The 12,330-nt window shown below is 44.4% G+C and overlaps 1 protein-coding gene across 1 annotated transcript; it reads left to right on the top strand.

The window, feature by feature from the left end:
* Positions 1-800: 800 nt before the first annotated feature.
* On the top strand, positions 801-4,719 carry RPTN (repetin; the record flags this gene model as incomplete). The annotated part of the gene is made up of 3 exons (XM_080648328.1): positions 801-938; positions 1,699-2,567; positions 2,847-4,719. 3 exons carry the CDS (start codon positions 801-803, stop codon positions 4,717-4,719), a joined length of 2,880 nt encoding a protein of 959 aa, XP_080504454.1.
* Positions 4,720-12,330: the final 7,611 nt, after the last annotated feature.

Genomic DNA, 12,330 nt, shown 5'->3' with positions numbered 1-12,330 from the left:
AATGTGCTTTGCAGTTAGGGTTTCTGTTTGGAGGCCTATAAGCCCAGGAACTGGGATTTTCACAATGTAAGAAGAAACAGCTTTGAGATCCAGATCCCCAAAGACCCTCTGCCTCTTAGCATGGCCAATGTGAACTTCTCTGATTGTATCAGACTTCCCATCATTTATGCAGTTAATTTGGCTTGCTATTTCACCTGCAGCAGTTTTGTATTCACTGATTCTATTTTATAATCATATCCAAAGTGATCATCCAGGCCAGAAGCACTTACTGGAATTTAGTCTCCCAGAAAGTTTCCTTGGCCATGGCAAGAGGCCTCTAGCCTCTTCCCCACTTGAGCAAGGCTCATTAGAAGACTGCGGCCTGCAGTGGAGTCAATGTAGTGCCCCGTTCAGGATGCTAGTCATTGGTGGAAAATTATGCTTCATGACACTGGCTCTGGCCCTGCCTCATAGGCTTCCTGACCATCTTTCCCTTTTGTTCTAATATGAGAATTTCAATTAAGCAAGTCCCATCTGGAGTAGAAAATGGGGCATGTAAAACACCTACTGTATATTTTTTTCTGTTCTTAGGAAATAGCCATTTTTTTCCTAGCAGGTAACCCATAGTCTGCGCCCTTCTCCCATTGTGTGATATTTGGAGCCAGACTATGGGTCAAAGGGGGTCAGGGGTGTGGCTAAGGAGAAGCTCTGTCCCTGACCAAGAGGGGCCACTTTCCCTTTGAAAATCCTGTCTCCTGGGCTTCATCCTAAACACAGACAAAATCTCGTTTCTTCTTCTAGGTTTACCTGTCTTTGCCAAAATGGCTCCACTCCTGAACAGCATTCTCACCGTGATCAAGGTGTTCCAGAAATATGCTAAAGAGGACGGGGACTGTGCTCTGCTTTGCAAGAAGGAATTGAAGCAGCTGCTCTTGGCTGAGTTTGGAAACATCCTCCGGGTAAGATGCATAGAGTCTAGATCCCATGGAGTCAAGAGTGTGTGACTCTGAAACCTGCATTTAGGGCTTAGTTTTTGTTTTCTTTGGTCATGCTCCACCCTGGAACTAAGAGAGTTACAGGTAGCTCCTTAGTAGCTTGCTCCCAGCACACAGACATGTGTGCACAGGCATGCTCAGACACACACACACACACACACACACACACACACACATACATCTACTTGTATCTGAGCTCAAGCAGAAGAAAGTAGAACTTTGAAATGGAAATCATTTCTCAGAAGAAATCTAGATTAATATCTTAGTTTCTATATTTTAAGGCTGTCCACACATTTTCTCATTCAGTAAAGAGTCATTAAGCACCTGCTCCACACCAGCGCCATACTAGCCACTGAGGATACAAACATAGATAAAGCCAGCTTTCACTCCCTCCAGGAGCTCACACTGTGGTTGGAAAACTTTTGATAACAAACAACTATCATGTGATGGGGTGGGACAGCTTCCCCAAATTCATTATGAAGGGAGCTGATTTTAAAAAGTATATCTACTACCCATAGTCCTGCTCCCTCCAATGAGTCGGGAAGGGATGAGGTTCTAAGAACCAGCTGATCACAGACTAGAACCAAGCCTAAGTCACTTCAGATTAATGGCTTCTCACATAAGGAAGGCTCATTCAAACTAAATGCACTGGGGCATGAAACCGGGCACGCATCTTAGTGTCCACAGGAAAACATCTGATTTTTCTCTGTTTTTCTTCCCACAGAGACCAAATGACCCAGAGACTGTGGAAACCATCCTGAACCTCTTGGATAAAGATAGAAATGGACATGTTGATTTTCATGAATTTCTCTTGCTGGTGTTCCAGTTGGTCCAAGCTTGCTATCATAAGGAGGAAAGTAAGTCATGTGGAGATAGAACCTCCCAGCAAGAAGGGGAGCAGGAGGAAACACAAGACCATAGCTTTCCAGGAAATACAGGCAGACAACATAGGCAGAGGCATGAGGAAGAAAGGCAGGACTCCCACCACCGTCAGTCTGAGAGACAAGATAGGGACTCCCTCCATGGTCAGTCTGAGAGACGGGGTCAGTACTCCCACCATGGTCAGTCTGAGAGACAGGGTCAGGACTCCCACCATGGTCAGTCTGAGAGACAGGGTCAGGACTCCCATCATGGTCAGTCTGAGAGACAGGGTCAGGACTCCCACCATGGTCAGTCTGAGAGACAGGGTCAGGACTCCCACCATGGTCAGTCTGAGAAACAGGATTCTCACCATGGTCAGTCTCAGAAACAGGACTCCCACCATGGTCAGTCTGAGAGATGGGGTCAGGACTCCCACCATGGTCAGTCTGAGAGACAGGGTCAGGACTCCCACCATGGTCAGTCTGAGAGACAGGGTCAGTACTCCCATCATGGTCAGTCTGAGAGACAGGGTCAGGACTCCCACCATGGTCAGTCTGAGAGACAGGGTCAGGACTCCCACCATGGTCAGTCTGAGAGACAGGGTCAGTACTCCCATCATGGTCAGTCTGAGAGACAGGGTCAGGACTCCCACCATGGTCAGTCTGAGAGACAGGGTCAGTACTCCCATCATGGTCAGTCTGAGAGACAGGGTCAGGACTCCCACCATGGTCAGTCTGGGAGACAGGGTCAGGACTCCCATCATGGTCAGTCTGAGAGACAGGGTCAGGACTCCCACCATGGTCAGTCTGGGAGACAGGGTCAGGACTCCCATCATGGTCAGTCTGAGAGACAGGGTCAGAACTCCCATCATGATCAGTCTGAGAGACACGGTCAGGACTCCCACCATAGTCAGTCTGAGAAACAGGGTCAGGATTCCCACCATAGTCAGTCTGAGAGACAGGGTCAGAACTCCCACCATAGTCAGTCTGAGAGGCAAGGTCAGAACTCCAGCTCTGATCAAAGACTGAATCATAAATCTAGCAGTGACCAGACTAAAAGAGAAGGATATTTCTTTGCTTTAAAGCAGTATGAGACACAAGTTCAGGATTCTCATAATGGCTGGTCTGAAGGGCTTAGACAACAACAAAGCCAGCCTAGAAGACTTAGAGAGGATTCATGCTGTAGCCAAAGAAACCAACAGGAATCAGGTTCTTATTATGGGCATTCTGCAAGGCTGGGTCAGGAATCAGGCTATCATCAGAGAGACAGGCAAGAATTTGATTCTCAATATGGCCAGACATACAGACAAGGCCAGCATTCCCACTATGGTCAGGCAGACAGACAAGGCCAGAGTTCCCACTATGGACAGGCAGACAGACAAGGCCAGAGTTCCCACTATTGTCAGGCAGACAGACAAGGCCAGAGTTCCCACTATGGACAGGCAGACAGACAAGGCCCAATCTCTCAATATGACCAGACAGACACACAAGGCCAGAGTTATCATTATGGTCAGTCAGACAGACAAGGCCAGAGTTGCCACTATGGTCAGTCAGACAGACAAGGCCAGAGTTATCATTATGGTCAGTCAGACAGACAAGGCCAGAGTTGCCACTATGGTCAGTCAGACAGACAAGGCCAGAGTTCCCATTATGGCCAGGCATACAGACAAGGCCAGCATTCCCACTATGGACAGGCAGACAGACAAGGCCAGAGTTCCCACTATGGACAGGCAGACAGACAAGGCCAGGTGTCCCACTATGGTCAGGCAGACAGACAAGGCCAGAGTTCCCATTATGACCAGACAGACAGACAAGGCCAGAGTTCCCACTATGGTCAGGCAGAAAGACAAGGCCAGAGTTCTCATTATGGTCAGACAGACAGACAAGGCCAGAGTTCCCACTATGGTCAGGCAGACAGACAAGGCCAGAGTTCCCACTATGGTCAGGCAGACAGACAAGGCCCAATCTCTCAATATGACCAGACAGACAGACAAGGCCAGAGTTATCATTATGGTCAGACAGACAGACAAGGCCAGAGTTCCCACTATGGTCAGGCAGACAGGCAAGGCCTGAGCTCTCAATGCAGTCAGTCAGAACCTGGGGAAACTGGGCAAAATAGGTGCTTCCAGGGGAATGAGCGAACAAGCAGAGGCTCATATGTTGAGCAATCAGGAAGGTCAGGGAGACCCAGTCAACAGACTCAAGGACAAAAAGTGAACCAAAATCAGGGACAGAGATTTCAGTCTAGGGTAGAGCAACAGAACAGTCACCAGGCATGGGAGCCTGAAGAGGATAGCCAAGACCACCAACACAAACTCGTAGCACAAATTCAGCAAGAAAGGCCACACTCTCACAAAGGGAGTGATAGGCAATCATGCAGTAGTGAGCAGGGTCACAGAGAGGCCCAGACCAAGGAGAGTCATGGTGAGGGGCAGAGCCACCAGGCAGAGGAAGAGAAGCGTCATCAAATCGGAGGTAGACATGGTCATGAGGGTCAGGAAACTCCATGTGAGACACGGCACAGGCAAACCCATGAAGAGGAACAAAACCATCAGACCCGGGGAAGGAAAACCCATGAAGATGAGCAGAACAGCCAGAGACGAGACAGGCAAACCCATGAGAAGAAAGAGACATATCAAGGGTCCCAGGATCGACAATCACATGGAACCCAGCGAGGCTGTGCTAACAGAGAAAAATTCCACATGAATGAGGATGACCAGAGCCAAGGCTCCCAGGGAAGACAGAGTGACCTGGCCTTCCATCCAACCCAGAGCAATGGGAGGCCCCAAAGAAGAGAAGAGGGTGGAAGTCACCCTGCCAAGGCAGTGATTGCTCCCAACCCCCTCTATGACTATCTACAAGAGCAGAGAGAGCAGTGGCACTAGGCCTTATTGCACAACAGAGCTACTGCCAAAGAAGAAATCTACGTGTCAAGTTCATATTTACTTCTAAGAGATTGAAAATGTATGTCTTCCTTCTCTCCTCTACTTTCTATCTACTTGCAAGGATGCTTTTGAGGATTAGCATTTACTTTTAGGGCATTTCGGTTCTTTGAGCAGCAAATCCAGGGTGTTCTGGTGGGTTGAAATCTGAGTGGTAAATTGGGTGAAATAATCAGATCCCAATTTTGATTAGTTTGGGGATTTAAATCATTTCCTGGTTTGCCCTCCATGTAGATAGGGCATGGTTGGGTCACTGAAAGGTAGAAACTTCTCCCAAAATTCAGAAACAGGAAAGGTATTCTGAAGATACTCACCATAAACTGAAAGGAGGATATCTGGACTTTAGTGAGCTTTGGCTCCTGTGGATGAAACATCAGGAATTTCAAGCCTCATAGTCTACACTTAAATGAAACTCCGTGAGAGGCTGCTAGGAGAGTCAGAGACCACAGAGGCCATCTCTGATTCACAACACCTCCAGCGCCCAGGCTCCCACCCTTCATCAGAGGGACTGTCCTGACTCCTAGCACTAAAGCTGACTAGACTGGTTTTAGCTCAATGCCTTTCTAGTTTCTGATCATAGTAAATAGAGAGGAAGCATATGTCATCTGTTTTCAGATCCTAGTCAACCAAAATTGTTGACCCAAAGATACTGGGGCCTGAAAACCCTTCATAAGAAAATCTATGGAATTGTATTTAAATGCCCAATAAATAATTGGTGAGCAATGACCTCGATGACTCTTTTTTCTTCTTCACTGTGAGGCTGTGCTATCTTCACTTGTGGGCCATTTTCCAAGAACAAGGCCTAATTTCTTGACTTCTAAGATCATTTTGTTCTTTGAGTTCCCGGGGCACTGAGAAAAATAAAAATCAATAGGAAACAGAAAAAGCAGCCAAAAGGAACTTATCTAAATATCATTTACAGCTCCTTCCCCTGCAGTCAAATTTGAGTTTTCCCCCTCATTCACTTACACATTCAAATGATCATTAAGTCATGCCAATTCTATATCCTCCATACCTCTTGAATCTCTTCCCATTTCTCCATTTCCACTGCCTTAATCTCCCTTCTCTTCAGTGACTTGAGAATAAAGTTAACACATCAGCTCTAAGGTCAAAGCCAATGATCAGAAAGGGGGGAGTCCACCCTCAAGAAGGATGTGAAAGGAGGGAGGGGAGCGTCCTAATGTGACACAGGCTGACCAGAAGTGGTCTCTGCAGCTGGAAAAAAAAAAAAAAAAAAAAAAAAAGCAGCTCTCTGAGTCTAAGCCACAGAACAACAATCCAAATTTCCTCAATTGAAAAGTCCTAACAGAAGGCCATTACTCTTAAATGCTGTCTCTATTCCCAAACTCTGAGAAAAATCACACATACTATGAGGCTAATTCACAGTGCTTCCTCCAAATATATCTAAATCAGAAAGACATCATTTCCTTACAGAAAACTGATCTTTATTTCACTGCAGCCCAATTTTCGTCCCCTTGGGAATCACTTCTCAGCTGCCTTCTCCTCTTTTCTAACCACAGGTAATCTTATCCAGTCCTGTGACTTTAACTATCACCACTATTTCTAAGGTTCTTAAATCTTCATCTCCAACCCTACCTCTTTCCTAAACTATAGACTCATATATATAATTATCTACTTGGCATTTCATTTGGACATGAAATAACATCTCAATCTTAGCATTCTCAAACAGAGCTCTTGACTTAACCTGTTTCTCCCTCAATTTTCTCCATTTCAGTAAGTTAGTAGCATCATCCACATTGCTCAATCAAAAACCTAGGAGATATTATTTATTGTAATCATTCTCTCCTGACCCAAACCAAACTCATTAGCAAGTCCTCTTGTTTCTATTAAAATACAGTATAGCTCAACTCCATCATTCTTGTCATCTTTGCTCCTATCACCCCCATCACCACATCTCCCTCTTAAGTGCAGCAATAGCTTCCTGAAGGGACTCTACTCCTTTGCAATTTTACACATCATGTCACTTCCCTACGTCCTGATATGCCAAGTTTGCAGGTTCAACCCTGGGTCAGGACACATATTTCCCTGCTTAAAATGCTTGGTAGTTTTCCACCATACTGAGTATAAATTTAACATTCTCCCCAGGGCCTTCCTAGGATGGGGCCCTGCCAGATCTCATCTTGCACGTCTTCTCTTCAGTCACTGTTTACCATCCTGAGGCCTTGAAACAGCTATTTCTTCTGCCTGGAATATTCTTCTCCCTGATCTTTTTGTGGCTAAGCTCCTTATTTCATTGAGGTCTCAGCTAAAAAGTCACCTCCTCAGAGAAGCTTCTCTAACATTTAATCTAAGATTATGCCCCAATCACTCTCTCACACATACTCCTCTTCTTGTTTATTGTTCTTAGCATTTTTCATATTTGATATCTTGTTTTTGTTACTTGTTCATTGTCTTCTGCCCCCTACTGGAGCTTAAGGTCCACAACAACAAGGATTTTGTTTCTCTTGTTTGCCACCATACCCTCTACATCAAAACTGGTGGCTGCTCTTGGTCTGATATATTCTGTATCAAGTATCATGAATGTGATAAAATACCCCAAGGCTTAATATGAATGTCTCTTAGCATGGCTTGCTGTACAGTTCGGAGTTGGTCCTTAGTGTAGAAATTTATGGCATCTGACTCTTGAAAGGCCAGTTCCAAACTTACCTCCTTTAATCCTCCCTCAGTGCTCTGTTGCACTCCATATGCTCAAATTTCCCAGTGTGCATTCTGCCTTCTGATAGCAGTATAAACAAGTGTTCTCCTGTTGCTTCAATTATGTCGTGCATCCTTTCCCTAGAAGCGATAAGATCATTAAGAATCTGATGAGTCTCCTATTCTTTTGAGAACCCAGCACAAATGGATTTTCAGCCATTATTGTTGGCTAATTTACTATGAGACTTACTCAAGCAGTTGGAACCTAATTTGAATGAAATATTTATTGACTGAATATTTACTGTCAAAATACAGTCTCTTACTGCATTTTGCATACAAGCAACTTGTATTTTTGAAAGTATGCTAAGAACTCAACTAAACATATAGCAACAGTTTAAGAGAGGGAGGGGGGTCAGGAAGGAGTTCTTGTCTTGGCTCTACTGCTAATGCCACATAGGACTTTAGGTAATTTTTGACCCCTTACTGTGCTCCAGTTTTCTCATCCTTAAAATGAGGAGTTAGCACAATACAATCTATAATGTCTCCTTCAAGTCATAACGCTATGGTTGTATAATTGAATGTCTAGGTCAGTGGTCGGCAAACTGCGGCTCGCGAGCCACATGCAGCTCTTTGGCCCCTTGAGTGTGGCTCTTCCACAAAATACCACGGCCTGGGCGAGTCTATTTTGAAGAAGTGGCATTAGAAGAAGTTTAAGTTTAAAAAATGTGGCTCTCAAAAAAAGAAATTTCAATCATTGTACTGTTGATATTTGGCTCTGTTGACTAATGAGTTTGCCGACCACCGGTCTAGGTGAATCAACCAGGCCAATTTATTTAGCACAGTAAATATTCCAGAGGCGGAAAAACACCATGGAAGCCAACGGGAGAAAAAGGTCATATGGAGCTCTAGCGCCATCTACTGATCACTGGATTCCCTGTGTCTTTAGATCCAGAAAATTACAAAGGTTGTTGAGAATGAATGCCTACTATGTTTCAAGATCTAGACACCAGGGATAGAGCAGTTTAAAAAACATAGACAAAAAACATGGTCCTTGTGGAGTTTACATCCTAATGGAAGGAGAAGAGGGAATAAATAAGTAAAATACATATCAGAATATAACATGTGCTACAGAAAAAAAATCAATGAAGGATGATAAATGCTGAAGGTCACGAAAATGAAATAAGGTTGTCAGGGTGGGTCTCCTGAGAAAGTAACATTAGAACAAAGACCCAAAGAAGATAAGGGAAAGAAACCAATGAACATCTAAAGAAGAGCATTTCGGGAAGAAGGAAGAGCACCTGCAAAGACTCTAAAGCTGTGTGGTCAGGAAATAGTGAAGAGATGAGTGGATACAAATGAGCAAGGGGGTGTGAGTCACAGGAGACGAGGTCAGAGAGGTCTCTCTGCAGACTCACAGCCATGCAGGGCCTGGTAGGCTTGAGGATTTTGGATTTTCCTCAGAGCAATCTGCAGAGCCATCAGATGGTTTTGCCTCAAGCCTTTCCCATTTACTGCACATACCTAGGATTTTCCCCCTATGTGTCTGCAGCCTACAGATCTGGACTAGGTGATACTGATTCAAATGACATAGAAGTGCAGGCTGTCATCTGACTCTTGGTCCTGCTCACCGCTCTAGTAGTCCTGTCCCCTGGGAGCAACATCCTTAAGGTTGCTGCACTTGGTTAACCCCATGAGCTCCCAAATGTTGTGTGGCTGCCTGAGAATCACCACAGCCCCCGAAGTTAAAAGGGGGTTCGAAAAGAAACAAAACACAGTTTCTGTCTTCAAGTTTATAATCCAGTTAAAAATCAAGCACACACACACACACACAGACACTTTAGGATGCTTGCAAAGCAACCTATGGACAAGTGTAGAACTTAATAATACCACCCTATGCCGTATCACATGTATAGTTTTTTTATAGTCTCACGCGCAAATCTTATATCAACCCTTCAAAGTAGTTACAGCCATGAATACCTTACAGGTAAAGAAACCGATGAGCTTTAATGACTTCTCCAACAGGGTCCAGCTAATTAACTTGTACAGAGTCAGAATTTGAACCCAGATCTTCAGAGTCTAAGTCCTGGACTCTTGGCACTGCTCCACAGCAGGGCCATCACTAGCAAGCAACTACATGCATAAGGGACTACCTAAATAGGAGTAATCAGAATCTGGTCAAAGTAACCAGATATTCTTTGAAGGACAAGCTTTGAGCCAAGTCTTAAATGTGGAATGGATGTGGATTGGCATCCTGTAAAGGGGCAGGGTTCCTGGGTATGGGAGTAGTTTGACTAGAGATACAGATGGTTATGAAGTTAAAGGATGGAAATAGCAAACAGATTAGGTAAGGGTCATTATAGGAAGTGACTGAAGATTACGTAGAGTGGGGTCTCACTCTTTTCTTCTTGACCTCTCCACCCAGAACACCCATAATCCCTTTCTCTCCAGGTTCTCTTATCATCAGGGAACTTCTTAGGCTCCCTCATGAGTTTCTCCTCCCTTTTTGACACATTTCTGCCTGCCAAATGCTTGTCTACTTTGGATGCCACTCTATCAATTTGGAGAGTTCTAAAGAACACGGATGCTTGGATCCCATTCCCAAAATTTCTAATTTTATAAGTCTGTGGTGTGACCCAAGCTATGTGGCTTCTTAAATGCAGAATTTAAGTTCCCCCAGGTAGTTCTAAGGCACAGCCAAGGACGAGAACCACTGTACTACACCTTCTTCCTGCTCAATCTCATCTCCTCTTGAGGTTGCAATCACTTTATTCCTAATGATGGCTTCCAAATTTCTATCTCCAGCCAGATTTCTCTCTTGAGTTCCAGACCTATATATACTACTGACTATTGGACCTAGGTGTCTCACAGGCATCTCACACTGAACGTCTTCAAAATGGAACTCCTCCTTTTGTGTTCCTCTCCCTGTAAATAGTTTCACTGTCTGTCCAGCTGCTCAAGCCAAAAACCCAGACCTCCTCTTGACTCCTTCCTCTTCCTCACCTTTGATATCCAATATGTCAGCAAACCTTATGGATTTCTGCTTCTTTAAATCTTTCTGATTCAAGTGGTTTTCTCCAGTCCAACTGTAAATACCTCAATTCAGGCCTTCGTTTCTCACCTGTTTTACTGCAATGACTACCTAAGTGACTACTATCTCCTATATGACCTTCCTCCCATCTATTCTCAATGCTTCTGCCATAATGTCCTCTCTAAAGTGTAAATCTGCGTATGTCATCATGTCATCTCCTGCCTAAAATCCTATAATAATGACCCTCCATAGTCATGGGATAAAGTCTACATTTCTTTTGCCCACAAAGTCCTTCATGATCTCCCCTGTTTAGCTTTCCCAACCCCACCCCTATCCCTCCCTATCTCACACCCTACACCCAACTTGTCCTACAGGATTCAGCATAAGCATCACCTTCTCTAAGCTGTCCTCCTTCAGCCCACTATCTGGGTGAAGGTGCCCCTTCAATGTGCTACCATGACTCCCTCTATCATAGCCTTTATTACCCTGGATTAAAATAATGGGCTGACCAGCATGACTCCCTGACCACATTGTAATCTCCTCAAAGGCTTGGACCATGTATCATTCCTCTTTGTATCCCCAGTTCTTCGCACATCCCAAGTGTTTAATTAAGGTTTGTTGAGTAAATGAATGAATGCATGCATGGAAAAGGTCAGCAGGCAAAGAGAACTGAACTACCATTTGACAGTTGTACATTTAGGAATAGGTTGTCACTTAATCAGAAAAAAAAATGGCATAATGAAATAGTATTTGAGGAAGAATATTTTTAAAATATATTTTATTGATTTTTTTACAGAGAGGAAGGGAGAGGGATAGAGAGCTAGAAACATCGATGAGAGAGAAACATCGATCAGCTGCCTCCTGCACACCCCCCACTGGGGATGTGCCCGCAACCAAGGCACATGCCCCTGACCAGAATTGAACCCGGGACCCTTCAGTCCACAGGCCGACGCTCTATCCAATGAGCCAAACTGGTTTTGGCAGGAAGAATATTTTGATAATAGTTTATGGTATAGCTTGGTCACCAGATAGTAGGACATTGAGCAAATCACTAAACCCCACAAGCACCAGCTTCTTTATCTAAAAACAAACAAACAAAATGGAACATTATTACCATGGTGCCTATTTCATAAGGCTGTTGCAGGCAGAAAATGAAATCAAATTTGTAAAAACTTTCTGAAGCCTTAAATCACCATACAAATGCAAAAAAAACAAAACTTTGATTATGTAAATAACAAGAAGTGTGACTGCCAACGAGTGTTTAGTAAAACCCGAAGCAGCAGGGCATAGCTGGAAAGTGTGGGCCGAATGTCGGTTCCACCCCTTCACTGTCATGGGACCTTGTGCAGGTCACTTGACTTCTCTATGCCTACTTTTCCTCATCTGCAAAATATGATTACCACACGCATGGGTTTATTGTGTTATTTTTGTATCTCGTATAGAGCATGACAAATGGAAGGCATTCAATAAATTATAGTTTTTCTTCCCTCCTAAGCAACCACTTATCCCTGTGAGATATTCTCCCAAGCCTCTGGCAAGGACTAGAGCCCAGAGAAAAGGAAGGTAAGTGGAGAGCTGCACTAACCGAGACGTGCCGAGTACTTAGTCTAATGAGAGAGGGAAAACCCTTTGCAACCAAGTGAGAACCATAAGGCGATAATGGGCTAAATGGTGCCTTAGAGAAATGAATTACGTCAACGATTAACAACAGATGGGAGGAGGCAACAAAATAGCTTTGGAACCTGATTTCTAAGCAGACAAGTTCAATGGACTAGATGGCGTGGGGTCTGGGAGTGAGGTCAGGGAAGAAGAATCCTTCACTCACATCCCTCTCTCCCTTGTGCTCATGAGTCACCCTGTAGCTACAAGTC

This window comes from Plecotus auritus (genome assembly GCF_963455305.1).
Source record: "Plecotus auritus genome assembly, chromosome: 12".
NCBI classification, from domain to species: domain Eukaryota; kingdom Metazoa; phylum Chordata; class Mammalia; order Chiroptera; family Vespertilionidae; genus Plecotus; species Plecotus auritus.
The sequence above is the reverse complement of the archived record's forward strand: the minus strand, read 5'-3'. Positions and strand labels throughout refer to the sequence as shown.